Here is a 16,724-nt window from a genome sequence, read left to right on the forward strand (position 1 = left end):
AGAAGTTGAAACCGTTAGCCTAACCGCAAACTATAGTGCGATTCTCTCTAGTAAGCTACCAACTAGATTGCAAGATCCCGATAGTTTTTTTATTATCCCGGTAGAAAGCTTTGTGTGATCTAGGTGCTAGTGTGAGTTTAATTCCCTTCTCGGTCTACTAAAAGCTTAATGTGGGAAACCTTTCACCTACAAACATCACCCTCCAACTAGCGGATAGGTCCACAAAATTGCCTATAGGGAAAGTAGAGGACATACCCCTTAGAGTTGGTAGGTTCACTTTTCCGGTGGACTTTTATGTTCTTGAGATGGATGAAGATGAAAGAATTCCTATAATCTTGGGTAGGCCATTCCTAGCTACTTCTAAAGCAATTATTGATGTCAAAGAAGGCAAGATGACCTTGAAGGTTGACAATGATTCTATCGAATTTGATTTGAATAAGGTAATGAGACAACCTTCCTCTAGCAATGAATGCTTTAGAATAGATACAATTGAAAACTTGATGAATGAGTTTAGATACCCTCATATGCATGCTTCTAATGATCTACTTGAGAATGTTTTGTTGAATGAGAATGAGGTAGGTGATCAAAAGGAGATGCAATTATATGAGGAAATGCTTGATGAGAAAGAGGAGACAACCCCCGACCAAGAGATGCTCCAAACATATGAAGTCTTCCAAGTAGAAGAGGAGGAAATCTCCAATGGTAAGGTAACTCCGAAGGTAGAATTGAAACCTCTACCTTCGGGCTTGAGGTATGTCTTTTTGGATGCTAATGATACTTTTCCGATCATTGTCAATGCTAACCTCACGGAAGAGCAAACCTCCTCATTGTTTAATGTTTGAAAAAGAATAGGAAGGCTTTGGGTTATACTCTTGATGATCTCAAGGGTATGAGCCCCTCCCTATCCATGCATAAAATCGATTTAGAGGAGGGTGCTAAGCCGTGTAGGCAACGGCAAAGGAAACTTAATCCTTCCATGCAAGAGGTTGTGAGAAAGGAAGTTTCCAAGCTACTTGAAGCAGGGATCATCTATCCAATCGCTCATAGTGATTGGGTGTCCCCAGTTCAAGTAGTGCCGAAAAAGGGAGGTATGACGGTAATGGTCAATGATAAGCAACAATTGGTCCCAACTCGGCTTGTTACTGGTTGGCGTATGTGTATTAATTACCGCCAATTAAATGCCAACACTTCCAAAGACCATTTTCCATTACCGTTCATCGATCAAATGCTTGAGAGGCTTACAAAGCATGCTTTTTATTGCTTTCTTGATGGTTATTCGGGATTCTTCCAAATCCCAATTGACCCAAAAGATCAAGAAAAGACCACTTTCACTTGTCCCTACGGTACTTTTGCTTATCGTAGGATGCCTTTTGGTCTTTGTAATGCCCCGGATACCTTCCAAAGATGCATGATGTCAATTTTTAGTGAAATGATCGAGGAAGAAATGGAAGTTTTTATGGATGAATTTTCCGTTGGTGGAGGCACGTATGAGAAGTGCCTAATGAATTTATCTCGTTGTTTAGAAAGGTGTGAGAGTGCCAAATTGGTGCTCAATTGGGAGAAATGCCACTTCATGGTGGATAATGGCATTGTTCTTGGCCATAAAATCTCCCAAGCGGGCATCGAAGTTGATGGTGCGAAGGTTGATGTGATTGAGAAGCTTCCTCCTCCCACAAATGTGAGAGAAGTGAGGTCCTTCCTTGGTCAAACCGGCTTTTACCGCCGCTTCATCAAAGATTTCTCTTTGATTTCTAAGCCTCTCACGTCTCTCTTGCAACAGGATAAAGAATTTGTATTTGATGAAGCTTGTCATGAGTCATTTTGTAGGTTGAAAAAGGCTCTTTGCACCGCCCCATAGTCCAAGGACCGGATTGGTCTCTACCATTTGAGCTAATGTGTGATGCAAGCGACGAGGCCATTGGATCGGTTCTAGGACAAAGAAAGGATGGGAAACTTCACGTTATATACTATTTGTCCAAGACTCTCAATGATGCTCAACGGAATTATATAACTACCGAAAAAGAGTTTTTGGCGGTTATCCACTCATTTGAGAAGTTTAGAACCTACCTCATTGGTTCTAGGACAATAGTGTATACCGATCACTCGGCTCTCAAATATTTGATAAGTAAGAAGGAGGCCAAACCGAGGTTGTTGAGATGGGTCTTGGTCCTTCAAGACTTTGATTGCGAAATGAGAGATAAGAAGGGAGCCGAGAACGTGGTGGCGGATCACCTCTCTAGGTTGGGAGGTGCAAGAATACATGAAGACGGTTTTCCAATTGAAGATGCCCTAATGGATGATGTCTTATATGCTCTTGAGGCAAAATCGGAGCCTTGGTATGCGGATATTGTGAACTACTTGGCTTGTAGTGCCATACCTCCGGATTTCACTCCTCAACAACATCGAAGGCTCAAGCATGAAGCAAAGAAGTATATATGGGATGGCCCAATGTTGTTGAAGAGAGGGGTGGATGGACTTTTGAGAAGATGTGTTCCTAATGAAGAGTTCCAAGATGTGCTCTCAATGTGCCACTCATCCCCTTGTGGTGGTCATATGAGTGCTCAAAAGACCGCTTCCAAGGTTTTGCAATGCATGCTCTTTTGGCCCTCACTATTCAAAGATGGTTGGCAATTTGTTAAGACTTGTGATAGGTGACAAAGGACGGGGAACATATCAAGGCGTGATGAGATGCCCCAAAATCCGATTCTTGAACTAGAAATTTTTGATGTTTGGGCAATTAACTTCATGGGCCCTTTCATCTCATCCCAAGGAAACCGACACATTCTAGTTGTCGTTGATTATGTTTCCAAGTGGGCGGAAGCCGTGGCATCTCCCACCAACGACTCAAAGGTGGTCATCAATTTGTTCAAGAAAGTCATCTTCTCAAGATTCGGTGTTCCTAAGGCAATCATAAGTGATGGAGGCTCACACTTCAAGCACCATACATTCAACAAGCTTCTTTCAAAGTATGGTGTATCGCACAAGCGAGGCCTTGCTTACCACCCCCAAACAAGTGGTCAAGCAGAGGTCACAAATAGGGAGTTGAAAATCATCTTGGAGAAGACCGTTGCTAGAACAAGGAAGGATTGGTATAGTAAGCTCATTGAGTCATACTCTTAACTTGCCTCTATACTCTTTTAGTTGCATGTTTAGGACTACAAATATCATTTGATAGAGGTGTCTTAGTAACGACCTAAAATACCGCCTGTCAGTAGGCACCGTCCCGGACCTCTTAATAGATTCGGTAGGGTCCTTCCCAGTTGGGAGTTAATTTTCCTGACTCATTAGCCCTACTGACTGCTTCCATTTTTCTTAGTACAAAGTCCCCCACTTTGAGTGGACGCTTGTGCACTTTTTTGTTATATGACCTTGTCATTCTCAGGCGGTAGATTTCATGGCGCAGGGCTGCATTGCCCCTTCGTTCTGGAAGTGAGTCCAAGGCCAGGCGCATAGACTCCTAGTTCGCCTCTTCGTCATACAACATTATTTGAAGAGTCGGCTCGTAGTGTTCAATTAGAAGAACAACTTCTGCACCATAAGCTAGGAGAAATGGAGTTTCTCCAGTCGACCCTTTTGCAGTCGTCCTAATGGCCCAGAGAACATGCGGTAGTTCGTCTGCCCATAGGCCGCCTGCTCGTTCAATCTTCTTCTTAAGACCGTCTGAGATGATCTTATTAAAAGCTTTTACTTGGCCATTTGCTTGAGGACGGCCGACTGATGCAAAGCAGTGTGATATGCCTTGGTCTCCCAGCCAATTTTTGAGAACAGGCGTCTCAAATTGAGGACCATTATAAAAAACCATAGACATTGGCACCCCGAATCGTGTGATGACATTTTTCCAGATGAATGAGATCACATATTTCGTCTTGATTCCCTTAACAGCCTCTACCTCTACCCATTTGGTGAAGTAGTCGACTGCAACAAGTATATACTTCCTGCCGCCTGTAGAAGGCATATAGGGACCTAGGATATCCATGCCCAACTTAGCAAACGGTAGTGGGCTATGGATGGCCGTGAGATCAGTAGCTGGACGGTGAATTAACTTGCCAAACCTTTGGCACTTGTCACATTTTTTCACCATCTCCATGGCGTCTTCTTCTAAGGTAGGCCAAAAGTAACCTTGCCGCCTTGCTCGTTGAGCAAGCGACCTGCCGCCTACATGTGAAGCACAATACCCTGAAAGCAAGTCTTCTAGGACCTCTCGTCCTCTTTCTGGGGTCACACACTTTAAGAGGGGCAGAAGATAACCCTTCTTAAAGAGCTCACCCTTGCACATTTCGAAGCTGGCCACCCGTTTTTTCAGCAGAGCCGCCTGGGAGTGATCATTCGGCAAGGTGCCGGATGTTAAATATGCTCGGATGTCGTCCATCCAAGTTGAGCTTCTGTCAAGGATTCCAATAGGCTCTTCTTTGATACTTCTCTTATACATAACTTCCCAGAAGACGGTTCTTGGAGTATCACAGGAGGCCGAGGAGGCCAACTTTGAGAGAGCATCCGCCTGGTTGTTTTTAGACCTTGGTACTTGAGTCAGATGAAACTCCTCAAGTGACTCGGCCGCTTGTCGTACCGCCTGCTAATATTTAATCATGGTCGGATGGGTTGCTTCGTATTCGCCATTATACTGACTCACTATCAATTGTGAGTCAGAGCAGGCGTCTATTCTTCTTGCCCCAGCCGCCTTACACATGCGGATACCGGCCAGTAAAGCTTCATATTCCGCCTCGTTGTTCGAGGCTTAGAAGTTAAAGCGTAGAGCATACTCGTACCTTTCGCATTCTGGCGACTGACATATGACGCCTGCCCCACAACCATTCAAGTGGAGCTCCCGTCCACATAGACCTTCCAGACTTGGTCTGGAATTTGAGAATTAGAGGGCCGAGTCATCTCCACAATAAAATCAGAAAATGCTTGCCCCTTTACTGCTTTTCTTGGCTCAAAAGTGATTTCAAGGCTCTGAATCTCTATCGCCCATTTGATCATTCGGCCTGACGACTCCATGATTGTCAGTGGCCGCTTGATTGACTGATCTGTATATACGACGACTGAATGTGCCAAGAAGTAAGGCTTTAATTTCCTAACTGCCATGAACAGGGCAAGACCGAATTTTTCCACTAGGGGGTACCTCAACTCGGCATTTTTCAATACACGACTGACAAAGTAAACCGGGAGCTGGCAGCCGTCTCTTTTAGCAAGGAGGACGACACTTAGAGCATGGTCAGACACTGCGAGATACATGTAAAGCACTTCTTTGGGCAAGGGACTGACCATCGTTGGTAAGGAATGCAGATGGACTTTTAGATTTTGGAAGGCCGCCTCAGCATCCGGCCCCCACTCAAACCTGACTTTCTTCTTTATTGCCTGAAAAAAGTAAAGGCACTTGTTGCTTGACCGGCTGAGAAATCTTCCCAGGGCCGCCAGACAACCTGTTAACTTCTGAACCTCTCGGACTGTTCGAGGCGTCTGCATGTCTATGATCGCCTGTACTTTCTCAGGGTTCGCCTTTATACCTCTCTGATTGATGAGAAATCCGAGGAACTTCCCAGACTCAACTCCAAACACACATTTCTTGGGATTGAGCATGACATGGTGCCGCCTGAGTGTGGTGAATGTTTCTCGGAGGTCAGCCAGATGGTTCATCTGAAGCTTGGACTTTACAATCATATCATCTATGTATGCCTCGACATTCCTTCCAATTTGGTCAAAGAATACCGTGTTTATCATTCTTTGGAAGGTGGCCGGGGCGTTCTTTAAACCAAACGGCATGACCGTGTAGCAATACAACCCTTGATCAGTGACGAAGGCCGTCTTCTCCTGATCTTTCTTCCACAAAGGAATTTGAAGGAAGCTAGAGTAGGCATCCATGAAGCTCATTAAAGCTTGGCCGGCTGTTGAGTCGACCAGGCTGTCAATCTTAGGCAATGGATAGCTATCCTTGGGGCACGCCTTGTTCAAATCAGTGTAGTCCACACACATTCACCAGGTATCATTTGGCTTCTTTACTAACACAACGTTTGCAACCCAGTTTGGGAAATAACATTGCCTAATAAACCCTACATCAAGCAACTTTTTAACCTCGGAGGCGGCCGCCTGGCTTCTTTCTTCACCATGGTTCCGTTTCTTTTGCCGGACCGGCTTCTTTTTCGGATCCACAGCCAGCTTATGCAATGCCAAGTCTGGACTGATGCCTGGCATTTCATGAACTTTGAATGCAAAGATATCCTAGAATTCCTTCAAGAGTTGGTGAAAATCTTCACCCAATATCGCAAGAGCAGTCGTCCCAACTTTGACTGTTCGGTTAGGACGTGAGTCGTCCAGGACGACATCTGTATGCTCACCAGCCGACTGAGGGCAGAATTCGTCTGACCGCTCTTCTGCCAGTGATTGCTATCTTTTTTCTTTTCTCTCGGCCCCCAGTTAAGTAGCCTTTCTTTTCTTGCCGCCTGCCACTTGGGCAAGCGCATCCTCCTTGATGAATTCAAGGTCAGCTTTTTCACCAGTTGGGCCAGCAGCCGCCACAGTGGGTTTGATATCCGAGAGGTAACACTCTCGTGCCATCTTTTGTTCTCCCCTTAGGGAGCCGACTGTTCCATCATCCCTCTCAAATTTGAGCAGCATAAGAGAGGGGATAATGACAACTTTAGAGTTATTCAGGGTGGGTCATCCCAAGATCATGTTGTAGGCCGACAGTTCTTCAACTACTAAGAACCTAACCACCATGTGACGGCCCTCCCTTTCTCACCCAGACGGATGGGTAGATCCACTCGTCCCACTAGATGTACAACACTTCCTCCAAACCCTACTAAAGGGTGAGATACTGGATGTATGCAGTCGGTTTTGTACTTGAGCTTTGCCAAACACTTGTTGCTGATGAGATCAAAGGAACTGCTAGTATCTGTGAGGATCCGTCCAACTCTTTGGTTGGCCACCTTACATTCAATGACAATGGGGTCATCATGCGGCCCCCTAACACCTACCAGATCCTCTTCTATGATGACAATTTCTGGGAATAAACTCTTGGCGGTCCTTCCTTGGTGAGCGGAATTAACATCTAATCGCCTGATATTGTCTTTGTTGGCCCTAATAGTGGGGCCGCCTCCCGAGAAGCCACCGGCTATAGTGTAGACGACTACGTCATCAGTATCATAACTATCAGCCGGCCTGTAATTCTTCTTGGCCGACTGCTTGTGCTTGGGGGGAGCATTCCCCTTGGACTTCTTGACATAGGGGTTAAGGTCGCCTTTTTCAGCCAGGCGGTCCAGGTAGCTCATGAGGCTAATACATTCATTGGTTTCATGACCAATATCCTCATGAACATGACATAATTTATCTTGGTTCCGATTGCTTGCAGAACCCTTCATGGGGGCCGGCTTCTCGATTGAGATCCAGCTCTTGATTTCTTTGAGGATAGCTTGGCTATCCTTGTTTGGGAGAGTATGGTTTGAATTCTTTCTTCTTTTTCTAGGTCGGCTGTGTGTGCAGAGGAGTCAGCCGCCCAGACTTCTTTTCTCTTTTTCTCATCCTTTATTTGCCGACTGCTTTGGCCAGCTTTCTTTTTTGTCAGACCTCCTTTCGTCCGACTGTTTCCCAGTGTTACAGAGGTCAATCGCCTGTATATAGGCTTCAACTTCAATCAGTGCTTCTTGGAGAGTCACAACCCTCTTTCGGACCAAGTTGAACTTGAAGGTCGACCCATCCTTAAGACCTCTGAAAAAGTCAGTGTAGGCTACCTCATCCGGCAACCCTTGTATTTGAATTCTCATCAGGTTAAACCGCCTGATGTAGGAACGGAGTCCCTCCTTCTCACCCTACTGAATGGTCCCTAAGTCAAGGGTCGTCTTTTTAGCAGGAATGTTCATAGCAAAGTTGGAGGTGAACAAGTAGGCAAGTATCTTGAAATTATTCACACAACCAGTCGGCAGGTTGCCGAACCATTGTTGTGCGATTCCTTGAGAGTGGCTGGGAAGCACCTGCACCAAGTGGGATCATCCAACCCTTGGAGGTACATTAGGTTGGTGAACGCCATTAAATGAACTTCTGGGTTAGTAGTACCATCATAGGCGCCTACTAACACATTCTTCACTTTGGCCGGCTGGGCGGCCTCAATAATTTCCTTGGAAAAGGCGGACGGCTGTTCTCCAAGTCTAAGCAACCGTAGTTTCCAATCCAATGGTTGGACGTTTCTTGCCGCCTGTCCTCCAAACAAAGGAGGCTGCAAGAAGTACAGTTGTTGCGGTACGAATGGTACATTCGGTACCGGCTGATATTATGAGATCCGGACCGACGGGAGGTGCCGCCTATCTAACTCTCATAGTTTGATTGGGAATACCTCATGGAGGTATTATGAAGACTGTCTTGAAAATTAGAAGTAGAGGCTGATTCTGACAGTCGGTCATTCTTCTTCTACTCTAGCAACAGTCGAGCATCTGAGTAAGTTTTCTTTGACCCATCCGCTTGTACATGACGAATGAGCTTTCTCTTCCCTGGTGAGGGAAAGCGATACTTTGTTAAGTCAATCACAGGCGGCTCCCACTTCCTAGAATTAGGGTGAGGAGTCGCCTCTCAACCCTGTACAGGTTTCCTCCTTCCAGACTGAGAAGGCTTTCTAGCCGACTGCTCCTTGGAGGGAGCAGGCGTCTTCTTATTAATGAGATCTTGGATCTCCCCTTTGAAGCTATTCATGAAAGTCATGAGTTCACTTCTAGTGATGGGAGCAGATCCCTCGGCCGCCTGTTGATGATCAAGCGGCTGGCCAGCAGGTTTACTAGATCCAACCTGGCAATCTTTTCGTTCCTTCTTTTCAGAGGAACGGGTTCGTCGAGCTCGTAAGGTCCCGTCTAGGGCCGTATGAGTCTCAACTTTGACCTCATTTTCAGTATCCTGGTCATATAGACCTGAGGGTCGTCCATAGGACGCCTCTCTTCTGGATTCGGTACAGACTGTGATCCCATCTTGAAAGTACTCTCCCCACAGACGGCGCCAAAATGTTTCAGGGTTTTTTGATGTCCTGCGGGAGAGTTACAATTCCGGGATTAGGATCCTTGCGCCTGTACTCTCAAAACAACGGAAACTCCGGTTGGTGGGAGCTCCGCCTCCGACGATCAAGTTAGAACGTATTTGAGGAGTAAATAGTGCGGAAAGTAAAAGGGTGATCTGGTTCCTCTAGGGGAGGAGTGATCAGGAAGTGTAATTAATTGCTAAGTCAGGTCTAGCAATCAAAAAGCACGTGTGTTTAGGCTTCTCTTGGTGAGAGTAATTATTTCTGAATCCCCCTTAATAAGGATTAATTAGAGTATTTATATCCTTGGGAAACGTGCCCAATACTAGGTTTAGGTTAACCTAGGGCTGACTGGGCTTCCCTTGGAAATTGGGCCTAGGTGGCCGTTTGACCAGCTTGGCATATGGAGGCCACGTGGCATGACACAATTGGTCCATGGTGAACAGATCAACGCTTGACACGTGGCAGGCTCCTATTGGCCCATGTGGCGGACACATGGCAGGGCCTGATTGGTCCACTTGTCAGATGATGATTTGTAGGGAAAAATCCCCTAATCACCAGAGGTTATCTCCGGCACAAACGGCAGGGGCAGGCACACTCCTACTACTCGGACACTGCCTCCACTCCCACCATGCCTGATGATTTCTCTAACCACACTCTCACCAAGCATACCAGCTCGGCCAGGACTAGCAAGAGTCAAGCTCACTGTACTCCAACTCCAGTTCCTTTAACCTAACCACTTTAATTTTAAATGCCCCAAAATTATGGTGCAATTCTGCCGCCTACTCCCCCTGTTTATGGGCAGTACGGGCAGTATGGCCTGCCGTACGACCAGGCAGCATACTTGGGCGGACAGGCCGCACAACTTCAGCCCATTGATTAGCAAATGCGCTTGTTGAATCTTGGAGACAAGCCGCCCCCGTTTTCTCAAGAAATTCTCAACTCTCCTTAACCAGCTAAAGTGAAGAGCGTACTTGTGGGTGCCTATGATGGTACCGGCAACCCAGAGGAGCATGTCACCTCGTACAGAAATCTGATGTACCTACAACGTGTGGATGATGCTACTTGGTGCAAATGCTTCTCGGCCACCCTCAAGGGCGTGGCTCAAGACTGGTTTTACAGTCTGTCGGCCGGATGCATCAATTGCTTAACTACTCTCAGTTTGTTATTTGTTGGAAACTTCTCCTACAATATACCACCTCGGAAGACCAATCTTAACTTGACAACTATCGTCCAAGGAAAGAATGAGGGGTTGCGTTCGTGCGTACAAAGGTTTTATATGGAGAAGGCCTAAATTCAGAATCTGCCGGATGAAATGGCCTACTCGGAGTTCCTTCGAGGTTTAAGGCATAATGGTTTCAAGTTTGACGTGGTCAAGAAAAAGATTCGGACATACACAGGCGTTCTGCGGGAGGTTGAATCATATATTGAGGCTGCTGATTTTTGTTCACTGACAAAGTCAGAGGAGCCGGCCAAGGGGGCTGAGAAGAAACAATCTTCTCAGCAAGACTCGATCGGCAAAAAGAAGGAAGGAAACAACAAAAGAAAAGAAGTCTAGGTGGCTGACTGCCAACTGACAAAATCGAAGAAAGCCAAGACTTATGAGCCTCAGTACGAGTACAACAAAGATTGTTATTCAATTTTGATGGAGATTAAAGACAAGTTCAAGTTTAAGAAGCCTTAGCCTCTGAGAGGGCCAGTCCAGTACAGAAACAAAAACAAGTACTGTCATTACCACAAAGATATGGGGCATAACACGAACGATAGCAACAATCTGAAGAGATTGCTTGATAAGCTGGCCGAGAACACTACAAGAAATTGCCTTTTCGCAGTGATTATTTTTTTTCTGATTGTACATTCGCTACAATATGCATGTATGCTTGTGAAACAATGGAGAAAATCGTATCATTTCACAATCGGTATGGTAATCCCATATAAAATTGATACGAAAAATTTAATAATACATATCCACCATTTTTATGCACGTTTATAAAATTATGAGAAATCGTATCATTTACAATCTCCATTAAAACCCAAAAATCGATACGAAAAGCCTTTTGAAGACTAGATATACAAATATTGTTTGACAAAGAATACAAAAATCTATCATAGCCTATTGGTAAAAAATTTAATATTAGAGCTTGAGGTTGCATGTTCGAATCTTGTAAAGACATATGTATGATTTTTTTTTTTTGAATAAAATGAGTTCAACATTTATAGCAATTATAATCGCTACAATAATCACCACGATTGGATGTAGTTTTTCGTATCGATTATTGAGGACAACCCCAACGATATTGAAAACCACTACTAAAAGCTATGGTAACGGCGGATATTGTATCGAATGACCATTCATTGGGAAAACTTTTTGTAGCAATTACAATAGATAACAAAGGTTAGAATAATCGCTACAAGAAGGTAATTTTCTTGTAGTGGAAGGGCATGCTCAACTCGTACGTTCTAAAGCCCAAGTTCACCTACTCTCAAATAGACAACAAATCCGAGAAGAAGAAAGATAAAGAGAAGGATTATGATGGAAATAGTACCGATTCAGGGTTCGTGGCCGTTATATCAGGCGGCTTTGCTACAGGTGGCCCGACCGTGAAGAGAATTAAGCAAGATGCCTGGAATTTTGAGAATGTAATGCACATTGAAGGGGTGAAGGCAGAGCCCTTTCCAGAGGTAACGGTCTGCGAGGCAGACCGAGGTTCGATCAAAGCCCCTCACAATGACCCCATGGTATTCATCTTGAAGGTTTCTAATTTGAAGGTTGGTCGAGTGTTGATAGACACAGGCAGCTTGTCCGACATAAACAGTTTAGCTTGTTTGAAGAATTTGAAGTTTCCAGAGGATGCCCTTAAGGATATTTCCCACCCGTTGGTCGAGTTTGGTAGGAGTATTATCCAACCGGTTGGACGGATAGACTTGCCCGTCTGATTTGGAAAAAAGGGAGAAGGAAGGGACATGGTAGTCCACTTCCTAGTTGTTAAAGAGCTCACGGTCTACAATGTTATCCTTGGCCACCTAACCTTGACATCAGCAAAGGCAGTAATCGTCCTTCATTTAATGTTAATGAAGTTTGAGTGATTGGATGGAAAGATAGGTTCCATTCAAGGAAATAAAAAATGGCAAAAGAATGCAATCAGCTGGCCGTGAAGCCAACAGCTCGTGGACGAGGAAGAGCGTCCGAGCAAAACTCAGTAGAAGGGTCACTCCAAACATACAAGGTCGGCCAAAAGCGCAAGTCGATCAAGAAAGAGCAAGCATAGCAGCTAATGACCGTCGGCCAGCCAGAAGAGTTGAGGCCACAGCCGGCTAGCGACCATACGAACATAGTGCTAGACCCATACCAGCTTGATCGGACAGTCAAATTGGGCACCATGGCCATGGGCTTACTTGGAGATGACTTAGTAAATTTGCTGAAAGAATTCAGAGATGTATTTACTTTTTAAGTTCATGAGATGCCGGGTATCAGTCCAGACTTAGCTGTTCGCAAGCTGGCTATGAATCTGGCTGTGAAACCCATTCGGCAGAAAAAGAAAAACCTTGTGAAGAAAGGAATCAGGCGGCCGCAACTGAGGTCAAAAAGCTGCTAGACACCGATTTCATTCGGCAATGTCACTATCCTGATTGGGTAGCCAATGTAGTTCTTGTTAAGAAGCCGAATGGAACTTGGAGAATGTGCGTAGACTTCACCGACCTCAACAAGGCATGCCTTAAGGATAGCTTTCCCTTGCCTAATTGAACGTCTGGTTGATTCAACGGCTGGGCATGCCCTAATGAGCTTCATGGACGCATACTCTAGATTCCACCAAATCCCTTTGTGGGAAGAAGATCAAGAAAAAACCGCGTTTGTAACCGAGCAGGGGCTATATTGCTACAAGGTTATGCCATTTGGCCTGAAGAATGCCCTTGCCACATTTCATATACTTGTGAATATGGTCTTCAGGGATCAGATAGGTCGGAACATGGAGGATTATATTGATGATATGATTATTAAATCAAAAAGGCCGGCCGATCATCTGAGAAACCTTCGAGAAACATTTATCGACTTAGGTGGCATAAGATGATGTTAAATCCAAAGAAGTGTGTCTTTGGTGTTGAGTCCGGAAAATTTCTGGGATTTTTGATCGATCAACGCAGTATTGAGGCCGAGGATTTCTTTTTAGATCAAGGGATAAGTGCCGTTATTTTTTCCAGACTATTAAGAAGAAAGCAATGTTTGAGTGGATAAAAGAGGCCGAGGAAGCCTTCGTATAGTTGAAAATTCATTGTCATACCCTTCCTCGGCTCGTCAGTCCGCTCAAAGATGAGAAGCTATACATGTATCTTGCAATTTTAGATCATTCTTTAAGTGCCGTCCTGCTTGCTGAAAGGGACGACCATCAGACCCCTGTGTATTTCATTAGCCACGTCCTGCACAATGTCGAGTTTAGGTATCCACCCATTGAATAGTTCGGCTTGGCATTGTTCATGGCATCAAAAAAGCTAAGGCCATATTTTCTTGCTTATTCAATTGTGGTCTACACAGACCAACAGTTGAAGAAACCGTTCACCACATTTGAGGCCAGCGGCTGAATGCTTATGTGGGCATTAGAATTGAGGGGATTTGATATTACTTTTGAGTCCAGGAAAGTAATTAAAGGCCAAGCCTTTGCAGATTTTTTGGCTGAAATGACACGGTCGGATCTACAACCGATAGGGGATCAGATTTGGAAGGTGTATGTTGATGGAAGTGCAACACCGACCGGATGCACCGCTGGTATCATATATTTATCTTCGAAAGGAGATAAGTTCGAGTATGCTTTGAGATTTCAGTTTCAAGCTTCTAACAACGAAGCTGAGTATGAGGCCCTTCTGGCCGGCCTTAGAATGTCTAAGGCGGCCGGGGCAACAAAAATTGATGCCTTTTCGAACTCTCAGCCGATAGTCAGCCAAGTTAATGGTGACTACGAGGCTAGGGAGCCGGCCATGATGAAGTATTTACAAATGATGAAGGATGAGGCCGAGAGCCTAGAGCACTTCACGCTGCAACAAGTCCCCCGGTTCGAGAATTATTAGGCGGACACCCTCTCCAAGCTAGCCTCCTCGCCATTATGTGATACTCCAGGATCTCTTTTCTGGGAAGTCAAGGAAAAGAGGAGTATTAATGTCGAGCTTGTGCAAATCATTGACAGAAGCTTCACATGGATGGATGGAATTATCTCCTATCTCAAGGATAGAGTTCTTCTGGACGACCCAAAAGAGAGCTGGCTGATGAAGAAAAAGGCGGCATGGTTTGAGATGAAGGGGGAGGACTTGTTCAAAAGAGCCTTTTTTAAGCCCTACTTGAAATGCATTTCACTCGAGAAGGGGCATGAGGTGCTGGACGACCTCCACCAGGGGAATTACGGATCACACATAGACGGACGAGCCCTAGCTGAAATGGTTACTCATCTGGGGTATAACTGGGCGAGCCTGAATTCAAACGCCATGGAAATGGTGAAAAAATGTGACAAGTGCCAGAGATTTACAACCCTCATTCACCGCCCGGCAAATATCTTGTCGGCCATAAGTAGTCCACTTTCCTTTGCCAAATGGGGCATGGACAGAGGTGGTATGTGTTAGTAGCTGTTGATTACTTCACAAAGTGGGTAGAGGCTGAGGCTGTATGAGGGATCAAATAAAGAGATGTATCTGCCTTCATCTAGAAGAACATCATCACACGTTTTGGTGTGCCGCAATCAATGGTGTTTGACAATGGACCGTAATTCGAGACCGGCCAACTCAAAGATTGGTTGAGCGATCAGGGCATAACGCATTATTTTGCCTCGCTCGGACGCTTAAAGGAAAACGACCAAGTTGAAGCATACAACAAGTTTATTTCAAATGGTATCAAGCGCAAGCTTGAGAAAGCAGGCGGCCTATGGGCTGATGAGTTGGTCAATATGTTATGGTCCATTCGAACTACAGCCAAAAGTTCAACAGGGGAAACCCCATTTTTTCTAATCTATGGTGCTGAGGCTGTGCTCCCAATTGAGATGTATGAGCCCACCCTCCGAGTAATGCTATATGATGAATCGGCCAAATGGGAGGCCATGAAGACCGCCCTAGACTTCCTTCCAAGAGCTAGAGGCAATGCAGTGCTTAGACATGAAATCTATCGTCTAAGGATGACAAGGGAATATAATCTCAAAGTGTCCAAGCGGCCGCTTAAGATTAGAGACTTGGTCTTAAAGAAGATGGAAGCGATAGGCTGAGCTAATGAAGATGGCAAGCTAACCCCAAACTGGGAAGGGCCCTACCGAATTAAATAAGAAGTATGAGATGGTACCTACCGTCTCGAAGCCTTAGATGGCTGTCTTATTCCCCGTACGTGGAATACGGACAATTTGAAAAAATATCATGTTTGAGTCTTTGTACTTAGCCACAAGTTGTATATACAACTAGGTCTAATTGACCGAGCAATGTAATCAAAGTCGTACGACCCAAACAATGTAAATTTGACAATATTAATGAAAAAAGTCAAACATTGTTACTAAATTCTTGCAATTTATTTTGTACGCCTACTTATTGTTAAGCAGAAATTCCGACTAAAAACAACAATAAATATGGCTTGCAGCATAGCAGCTCGACCCTTGAGTAGGGAAAAGTTGAATAACCAATGCCGCATAAAATGAAAAACGAAAGTGCTTGCAACATAGCAGCTTGGCCTCTAGAAGGGGCATGATCTAATGGTCGAGTAAAATGCTTAGTGAGGGCATCCCCCAACCAGGCTACTCGGCTATAAAAGTCATAATGGCTAAAATACTCCATCGGGCCCTAGAACGGTCGGACGAATGAAACATGAGGTTGCCCGAGCGTTGGAATTTATGGGCTTTCCGACGGAATATTCTGTCAGAATATTAAGTTTCCGGCAGAATTGAAATCCGTCGGAAACACAAAGTTTCCGGCGGAATTAAATCTGTCAGAAATTTCCGACGGAAAATTCCGTCGGAAAATAGTAGTTCCAACAGAATATTCCGTCGGAATTCAGGTTACCCAAAAAAAAAAAAAAAAAACCTAAAAACCTACATTTAAAACCCGGTTTTTCTCACTCCTCCATTTCTATTTCGCCGTTTTTCTCCTTCTTCTTCCTTCCTATTTTCTCACTCCTCCATTCCATCCTATCTTCTCCGTCCTCTCCTCTCATCTCCTCCCTCCTCACTCCTCTCCTCGCCCTTCTCCCTCCTCTCATCTCCTTGCCCTTCTCCCTCCTCTCCTCCCACCACCAGCACGTACACGACCATCACCACGGTACACCATCACCACGGTACACCACCACTAGCACTACCGTGCTCACCGTACACCACCACCACTCATTCAAAATAATGGTTTTTTTGTTCAAACTCGACCTTGAAAATTCCAGATATGGAATTTTCATGGTCGAGTTTGACCATTTAAACCCAATAAAGAAGAAATTTCAAATTAAAAGGTATGTTTATTTTTATTTTGTACTGTGAGTTAATTTTGAATTCGTGGGTTTATTTGTGATTTGGTTTTTTTTTTGGCTTTTATTTTCAATTTCTGATTTTTTTGTGGCGATTATTTTGTATATTCAATTTTTGAGTTTGAGTATTAGATCTGTTTTTGCTATTTTTTTTTGGATTTGATTTTGATTTTGTATATTAAATTTTGTATTATTGTTTTTTTTGATGAATTTTCGTTTTTTTTTTATTTTGGGTTGCGGTGGTCTAGGTGGGTGTGGTGG

General features: G+C 44.6%; 1 protein-coding gene across 1 annotated transcript; it reads left to right on the top strand.

The window, feature by feature from the left end:
* Nucleotides 1–305: 305 nt before the first annotated feature.
* Nucleotides 306–11,932, top strand: LOC110697629. Its single transcript, XM_021875012.1, has 5 exons — nt 306–751; nt 853–1,151; nt 1,524–1,678; nt 1,828–2,580; nt 11,429–11,932. The coding sequence occupies exons 1-5, from the start codon at nt 306–308 to the stop codon at nt 11,930–11,932; spliced, it is 2,157 nt and encodes a 718-aa protein (XP_021730704.1).
* The last annotated feature ends 4,792 nt before the right edge of the window (nt 11,933–16,724 follow it).

The sequence above is a fragment of the Chenopodium quinoa genome, unplaced genomic scaffold (assembly GCF_001683475.1).
Source record: "Chenopodium quinoa cultivar QQ74 unplaced genomic scaffold, ASM168347v1, whole genome shotgun sequence".
NCBI lineage: Eukaryota > Viridiplantae > Streptophyta > Magnoliopsida > Caryophyllales > Amaranthaceae > Chenopodium > Chenopodium quinoa.